The 9,142-nt window shown below is 38.1% G+C and overlaps 1 protein-coding gene across 1 annotated transcript; it reads left to right on the top strand.

Moving 5' to 3' along the window:
* Positions 1–1,134: 1,134 nt before the first annotated feature.
* On the top strand, positions 1,135–2,478 carry LOC139076832 (mitochondrial import inner membrane translocase subunit Tim17-A). The gene has a single exon (XM_070581659.1). It carries the CDS (start codon positions 1,152–1,154, stop codon positions 1,665–1,667), a length of 516 nt encoding a protein of 171 aa, XP_070437760.1. The 5' UTR covers positions 1,135–1,151; the 3' UTR covers positions 1,668–2,478.
* Positions 2,479–9,142: the final 6,664 nt, after the last annotated feature.

Genomic DNA, 9,142 nt, shown 5'->3' with positions numbered 1-9,142 from the left:
ACATAATTCAATTTTCTTCCCTACAAACTCTGTATACAACAAATCATTATCTGTGGCTTGAGCAAAGTCCTTGACCACATTTTGCCTCAATCTGTTCATCTGCAAAATGGGGATAACAGTTGTACCTGACTCAGTGTTTTGTTTTGTTTTGGTAAGCCTTAAGCATAAAGAACTAGAATAGTACCTGGAACACACTATTACTTAAATGTTACATTAGCAGTAGTAGTAGTAGTCATTAGTTCTAATGCACATTGATTCCTTGGATACTGTTATTTTCACTTTGATTTACTAACGATCTAACAATTAAGTTGAGCTCCCTATACTTGGGATACACACCATAGTGAGGATACAAGTGGGCACCTCAGTTCCTTGTTTGATCTTTTGTTGTTCATAGAGGAATATCTGATGTTTATTAGTCCATTTTAGACAATGAGACGTGAGGAATCTTCTACATGAGAGGATTTCAGTCTATGGGTTGAGCATTTTATATGAATGCTATAGAAAGAGTTGTGTGGTACCTAAGATTTTATCCTTTTGGTGTATAAGGAATTTCTTGCTCAAGTAAAGTTGCATACTTCCATGATCTATTTATAATTGCATCGTTGGGCCTGATCATCTTTTACCACAGTAACCAAGAGAGGTGACTCAATCTCTACTTTATTGAATACTTCTTGGCAGAGGTAAGTCACTTGTATACGTCCTGAACAGATGCAATGAGACTGCAGAAGACTGGATAAGTTGACTCATGATTCTGAGGGCCTCCTTTGGCTATGGCCACATTCCTATTTATAGCTTGCCCTGATATATTAAGGTAAGGATTATGCTGGAATTATGAGAACCTATTTTGGAGACAGAAGTACCTGAGATGAGGAAAATCTGAGGCTTAGGTACTTTGTTGCTTGTTTGTGGTTTTGGAAATTTAGGGCCCATTTATGGGAGCCAAAGCTTGGAAAATGCTCAGTATAGACTCAAAAACTTTTTTGTAACTTGCTTTTCTCCTTCCAACTTTTACTAGGAGTCTTACTTCCAGTTAAGACGTTGGAAGCTGCAAGACCATTACTCTCACCCTTTCAACCAAAATGTTGGAAAAACTACATAATCATAGATTTTTTAAAAAAACTATCAAGGAGCTTTGCGCCGCCGGAGGCAAGATGGAGGAGTACGCTCGGGAGCCGTGCCCCTGGCGAATTGTGGATGACTGTGGTGGGGCCTTTACGATGGGCACCATAGGTGGTGGTATCTTTCAAGCAATCAAAGGCTTTCGCAATTCTCCGGTGGGAGTGAACCACAGACTGCGCGGGAGTTTGACAGCTATTAAAACCAGAGCTCCCCAGCTGGGAGGTAGCTTTGCAGTTTGGGGAGGTCTGTTTTCCATGATCGACTGCAGTATGGTTCAGGTCAGAGGGAAGGAGGACCCCTGGAACTCCATCACAAGTGGTGCCTTAACAGGAGCCATCCTGGCCGCGAGAAATGGACCAGTGGCCATGGTCGGGTCAGCCGCAGTGGGTGGCATTCTCCTAGCTTTAATTGAAGGAGCTGGTATCTTGTTGACAAGATTTGCCTCTGCACAGTTTCCCAATGGTCCTCAGTTTGCTGAAGACCCCTCCCAGTTGCCTGCCGCCCAGTTACCGTCCTCACCTTTTGGAGACTACCGACAATATCAATAGGACTTCCTTCCCAGGATTTCTTCAACAGAATGAGCTGCAGTTCAAGCAAGGATCTCAGAAGATCGACTTACAGTCTGTTTTTAAAACCATAGGTGGGACAGCTGTGGCCCAGCAGGCTGTGAAGAGACATTTAGCACATTTTTCTATATAAAGGAACATGGAAGGGGGTGTTAAGAGATAATACATTTATTTATTCACACTTGGATTGCATTTGTGAGCAAAGTAAATGTCTCCTATCTTTAAAAGGAAATATAGTAAGTGCTTAAGAGGTGAAGGACCGTAGGGCAGACAACAGGGAAACATGCCCGTCATTCCTTGGGGACTTCTCTGCCTGGGTTTGCGCGTTCTGTTACACAATAAAAACTCCCGGAACTTGCTCTTTCATTTAAGATAAGTTGTAGAGTTCTACTTTTCATCCTCACACACTTCAAATAATGCCCAGTGCTTTGAAAATGGCATGTTTTGTAGTTAGACTCTCATCTCACTCGAAGTAGATCATGTACGAGAAGATCAGTGCCGAGTCCACGTGGATCCTTCCACATGCGTTCCTTCTGGATTGACAGCTAGGGTGGAGCACGCACCCTTCACTTTGAAAGTAAAATGTCCCATGTCTTGGTGTTAATGATGTCAGATACAAAACTCTGTACCTTTGAGGCTGCTGTGTCTTGACTCTTGACTGACAGAGCCTTCAGCAGACACGACTTCCTTCCAGGAGACCCACTTCTGCATGAGCAGAATTCACAGAGGGAGAGGGCGCGCTGGAGGTCTGATGTTTATTGGGTGCTTGAAATAAAATGTATGCTGTTTTTAATGTGTTCCAAGTGCCCTGAATCTGATCATCATAGAGGTGTATTTTGGGGTCTGGCTGGGCCTGGAGAATGGATTAGCTTTTCACAATAGGCCACTTTACTTACTGATTGTGCTGGAAATGACATGAGACCTTCCAGAAGGCATGATTTTGTTAATCCCCATTTGCCTACGTCTGTGTGAAATGGAATACAATCTGTGTGAGTATGGTGAGCACACATTTATCTTTCGGCCCAATGCCATATGTGTAGTAAACATTGAATTACTCAAAAAAAAAAAAAAAAAAAAAAAAAAAAACTATCAAGGAGCAGAGAACCCAAAGCAACCTAAATGACCTAAAATCCAGAAAGTAACAAGCCCCTCATAAGAAAGAAGAGAGATCCCTTATAACTGACACAGAGGGAGAAAGAGGAACCGTCCACAGATGGGAATAAGGGGATACCAGCCTGACTTGACATTTCTAATGGCTGTATGTGGGCTGGCACGACAGGTTAAATTCCACCAGAGCCTGAGACATGGAACAAAACTGCACTACTGCCAGCTCTGTCCCTCTGATCTTTACTGAGTGCTGAAAATAGGGATGGAAAAAGAAAGTTGAGGGAAACTCCCAGAAATGACAGTCTTTCAGCTAAGGAACATTGGAGGAGGGATGGCATCGCTGAGAGAACCACCCTTTCTCCCTGGCACTCTAAGCTTAACTCAGAAGTCTTGTGGTGGAGTGAAAGAACAGAGTGAACTCCTCCAAGACAGTCTCTGTCTTCACATGGTGTAGAGAGCTCTCAGCTGATTTCCAAAGACCAAGGGCAGGGCGGAAGAGAGAAAAGAGATTTCCGCAGGCCGAGGGCAGAACTGGAGAGCAAAGAGAATTTCTCGGCACCAGAAAAATTTGGCTCTAGGCTGTAAAGCAAGGAGAGATCTCTCACAGTTTAGAAAACAAGCTGTCCAGACATGATGAACAAGCAGTTTTGGAAGCTCATCGTGCTTACACTGAAGACCCTGGTGAAGACACAGCCTCAATAGTGCCATCAAAACAATTGAATCCAGTAGTGAACTGAATTAAACTAAAGCTTTAACAAACTCAGACCCAGGTCAACAAATAGCATATTGACTCAACTTTCACTCCAGAGGGAGGCCTGACAAGAAGGGGCATGCTCCTTTATGGAGATAACAATACTTTACTTTAGTCTGTACTGTATTTTTAACAGTTTTATTGAGGTTTAATTCATATATTGTGCAAATCACCCATTAAAAGCGTACAGTGGTTTGAGATAATCACTGATATATACAACCTTCACCACAGTCTATTTCAGAACATTTTCATCACCTTAGAAAGAAACTCGATGCTGTAGCTATTACCTCTGCCCCCCATACGCCCTCCCAGCACTAGGCAACCACTAATCTACTTTCTGTCTCTGTTATAGATATTTCATATGAATGGAACCATACAGTATGTCTTTTGTGACTGTCTTCTTCTACTTAGCATGTTTTCAAGGTTCATCCCTATTGTAGCATGCATTGGTACTTCATTCCTTTTTATGGAACAATGATTCTCCATTGTATTGATATACCACATTTTTTTTAATCCATTTATCAGCTGATGAACATTTGAATTGTTTGGCTATTGTGAATAATGCCATTGTTATGAACATTCATGTCTTTGTTTGGATATATTTTCATTACTCTTAGTTATATATCTACTAGAGGAATTGCTGTGTCACATGGTAACTCTATGTTTAATAGTTTAAGGAACTGCCAAATTATTTTTCAAAGTGTCTGTACCATTGTACAATTCTACTAGCAGTGTGTAAGAGTATAATTTCTCGACATCCTTGCCAACACTTACTGTTATCTGACTTTTTGATTCTAGCCATACTCATGGATACGAAGAGATATCTATTGTGATTTTGATTTGCCTTTCCATGCAATAATCAAACATCTTTTCATACATTTATTGGTCATTTATCTTTCTTGGAGAAATATCTATTGAGTTCCTTTGCCCATTTTTAAAATCAAGTTATTAATCTTTTTATTATTGAGTTGTAAGATTATTTATATATTTTGGCTACAAGTTCCTTATCAAATATATGATTTTAAAATATTTTCTCCCAATCTATGGATTGTCTTTTTACTTTCTGGTTAATGTCCTTTGAAGCACAAAAATTTTTAATTTTGATCAAGTTCAATTTATCTATTTTTTCTTTTATTGCTTTTACTTTTGATGTCATTTTTAAAGAAATCTTTGCCAAATCCAAGATCATGAAGATTTATCCTTCTGTTCTTTTCTAAGAGTTTAACAGTTTTAGCTCTTACATTTAGGCCTTTGATTCATTTTGAGTTAATTTTTATATGGTATGAGATAAGGGTCAAACTTCATTCTTTTGAATATGGGTATCGAGTTGTCTTGGCTCTGAATGTTGATTATTTCTTTCCTCATTAGTTGGTCTTGGCAACGTCATCAAAATTACTTGGCCATAGACATATGCATTTATTTCTGGACTCTCAATTCTGTTCCATTGATCTATATGTCTATCCTTGTACTAGTACCACAGTCTTGATTAGTGTTGTTTTGTAGTGTGTTTTGCAACCAGAAAGTGTGAGTTTTCCTACTTTGTCCTTTTTTTTCAAGATAGATTTGACTATTCTAGGTCCCTTGTAATTCTATATAAATTTTAGAATTAGCTTGTCAATTTTTACAAAAAATTAATCTGGGAATCTCATAGCGATTGCACTGAATCTGTAGATCAGTTTGGGGAGTCTTGCCACCCTGACAAGGTTGTCTTCCAATCCATGAACAAGAAATGTTTTTTCTAGTAACTTAGGTCTTCCTTAAGGTTTTTCAGCAATGCAATATTCAGAGTATATGCTTTGCACTTCTTTTAGAAAGTTTGTTCCTAAGTTTTTTCTTGTTTTTGGTGCTATTGTAAATGGAATTATTTTATTAACTTCATTTTCAGATTGCACATTGCAAGTGTATACAAATACAGTTAATTTTTGTATATTTATCTTGTATCCTCTAACCTTGCTGAACTGGTTTATTAGTTCTAATTGCTTTTTAGCTGATTCCTTAGGGTATTTTATATATAAGATCATGTCATCTGCAAATAAAGACAGTTTTACTTTTTCCTTTCCAATGTGATGCATTTTATTTCTTTCTCTTGCCTATTTGCTCTGGCTGGAATCCCTAGTAGAGTGTTTAATAGGATTGGTAAGAATGGAAATCCTTGTCTTGTTCCTGATCTTACGGTGAAAGTAGTTAGTCTTTCAACATTAGGTGTGATGTTATCTGTGGGTTTTTTGTAGATGCCTTTTATCAGGTTGAAGAAGTCCCACTTCTGTTCTTAAGTTGTTGAGTGGTTTTATCATAAAAGGGTATTCCGTTTTATCAAATACTTTTTCTGTGTCTATTGAAATGGTCGTGTGATTTTTATTTTTTATTCTACAAATATAATGTATTATGTTATTTGATTTTTGACTGTTAAACTAATCTTGCATCCCTGGGATAAATTCCTTTTCATCATGATGTATAATTCTTTTTATATATTGATGGATTCAGTTTGATAGTATTTTGTTAAAGATCTTTTTTCATCAATATTAATAAGAGATATTGTTCAGCAGTTTCTTTTGACATGTGATGTCTTTGTCTGGTTGTGGTGTCAGGGTAATACTGGCCTTATTAAGTGAGTTGGGAAGTGTTCCCTCCTCTTCTATTTTCTAGTTTATTCTTAAATGAAATGTCTAGTACACAATACAAAAATATCACAAGACACATGAAAATGGAGGAAAATATGACCAATAATCAAGAAAGAAAAGAGTTAAGCAAGAAAATAATTAAGAAATGTAACAAACACTGCCAAAATGTTAGAATTATCAGTCAGTGACTTTAACATAACAAGGAACTTATAATTAAAGATTAGGGAGACCATTTTTAGGGATTGGAAGAGAGATTTTGTGGTATTCGTCATGAATCTTAGGAAGATTATTTTTTATTTTTTGGAAAGTCACTTTATATATTTTCTGTATAATATGTTAGTCCAAAGCTTATACTAGATTGTCTGACACTTTTTTAAGTCAAATTTTAGGTCTCTAAAACTTCATTACCTTACCTAACTCTCCTGCTGAAGTTTTTGTCAGAATGAGTTTGTTAAAACTTTAAGCACAGATGCAGTTAAATTCTGAGAATTATGCTCCGAAGTATCCTTGGAAATCAAATGGAACCAATTTAACCAAGACTAGATCTCTCACTATACTTCAATGTTGCCTGGCCAAGTACTAATTACTCTTGTTAACATAAGTTAGGGAAAAAAGCTTTTAGTAGGTGTATAGAGGAACTCTATTGAACTCATAGTTAGGAAAGGTAGCTGCCCCAAATCAGTGTTATTAACCATCTCTGTTATAATAACAAAATGAAGAAATGAAATAGTAATTGGCAATACATTTTCCTGGAACCAGGTAACCTTATGCACACAGGAAAAGTCACTGAAAGTCATGTATTTGGTGCCAGATCATTTTTATCTTCAATATATGGTACAAGCTTAGCCTGTTTAGTACAGTTTGGAGCCATATGAAGAGCAAATAAATCAATTAATGTGGGATTAGGACGATCAGAACAGGTAAGAAAAAGAGCATCCAGGGCTAGATGTTGGGCTATATAATATGGAGAATAAACAGGTATAGAAGGACCTCCATCCCAGGGAAGGAAAGTGGGGAAACAAAGATGATGCCTGCAATAAAGAGTCCGAATACTAAACTAGCAAATCTGGACAACATGAGATCAGAATCCAGAAAAGGTATTTTCTTTCCTAGAAAAATAGCAAAAGTAGAGCAAGTGGAACTTGTTTATGATCCAGCACCAAGAGTATGCCTACTTGTATTCTTTCTGCCCTGGGTCAGGATGGTAGCTGACTGAATGAGCTTGGACCAAACAGTGAGGACAAAAGTGGCTAGATCACTACTGGTGAATGAAGGGACAATAGTAGGAGACAGTATCATTAGTTTTACATGTATTTGGAGGCTCCAACATCTTACAAAGTCTTTTCAGGGATCATCTACCTCTAGTGTACTTTGGAAAAGCATCTTATACAATAGTCACTCTAATTCAGCTCCATGCTATACCTCCCAGTCTATGTCTCTCTGTGCCCCACCTTCAGCTTCTCCTTTCTTTGCTGATACAACCAGGATGCCCCCTAAACCATCAACTCAAAGGTGTTTGTTAAATTTAGTGATGCTTTGGGCATAAATGAAAGGACTGTGTTGCAAAACAATCTAGGAGTTCCCTGAAACTTGAATGGCTCTGAGTACTTAGACTATGCAGTTTACTTCCTGTGACCTCATTGACTTCATCGGGAAATGAGGCTAGATTCAGTGTGCCAAAGTTTCTTTCTATCACTAAAATTCCATGTGAATGTTTACTATATATTCACCTCCCTTTAGCAAGTGCAAGGAAATTACAATTGAAATTCCTAACATGTTCCCAGGCTTGAGAGATACAACTTTTAAAAGAATTATACCTGCAGAAGCAAGATTTTTTAAAAATGCTATCTTCATCCTGACGTTTGTAAACTTAGTCTGAGTAATCAAGGAGTTGACAGGTTTAAAGAGAAAAATATCAGACAACTAAACCATGCATTAAATATTTCTCCATCATCCAAAGTCACAGCCTATAAATCAGAGTTCTCTGACTATGAGAAAAATATTGACCCCATAAAAATGCCACAAATATTTCATTTCATTTAGAAGTACAGAAAAAGCAATGCTCAAAGTTATGAAATATTTAGTAACTGACTGAAAGCCCATATAATTTTTTCCCCCCATACATCTTCATATGGCCCATTAACTCAAAGAGAGAATTGTGCTCTCAATTAAAAAAAAAAAGCATAACAAAATTTCTGTTAAATGTGAGGTCTACTAAGTCTGTTCCTTTTTCATAGAATCTTTTTCACTACTTCCAGACATGCATTTTTCTATTTTCTTTTCTTTTTTTGTTTAAAGGTTGACCCTGAGCTAACATCTGTTGCGAATCTTTCTCATTTTTTTTTACTTCTTCCCAAAGGCACCCAGTACATAGCTGTGTATTCTAGTTGTAGGTCCTTCTACCTGTGCTATGTGGGATGCTGCCCCAGCACGGCTTGATGAGTCGTGCTAAGTCTGCGCCCAGGATCCGAACCAGCGAAACCCTGGGCTGCCAAAGCAGAGCACACAAACTTAACCACTCAGCCACTGGGCCAGCCCACATTTTTCCATTTTCTATCCTGAGGGTTACACACTCAAATGCCTACAGTGGTCAGAAAGGCAACACAGATGAGTTCAGCAGGCTCGGTGCAGACTGTAGTGAAACAGTAGACACACACCCTGATAAAGATGGTAGAGACTACTCACCTCCAACCAGTTGTCATGTAGTAGAAATTGGCTAATTGTTCACAAGTCATTTTCTTTTCCTCCTGAGCACACAGCTAAAATATATTTCCCAGCCTTCATTGCCAAGGGAGGCATGTGATTGACTTCTGGCTCATGAAACATGAGTGAGATTGACAAACACCATATCTAGGCCTGGACCATAAAACATACCCATGCATAATTCTCTATTCTCTTTCTTCTTTCTCCTGCTGAATAGAAAGATCTCCAAAGACCTAGAAGAGGATGTAATCACAAAATAAAATGAGCTTGTGTCT

The sequence above is a fragment of the Equus przewalskii genome, chromosome 17 (genome assembly GCF_037783145.1).
Source record: "Equus przewalskii isolate Varuska chromosome 17, EquPr2, whole genome shotgun sequence".
NCBI lineage: Eukaryota > Metazoa > Chordata > Mammalia > Perissodactyla > Equidae > Equus > Equus przewalskii.
This window is presented reverse-complemented; position numbering and strand designations above follow the sequence as displayed.

What these genes read in the sequence shown, in the direction of transcription:
- LOC139076832 (XM_070581659.1), top strand. Translation starts at nt 1,152, where the DNA reads ATGGAGGAGTACGCTCGGGAGCCGTGCCCCTGGCGAATTGTGGATGAC.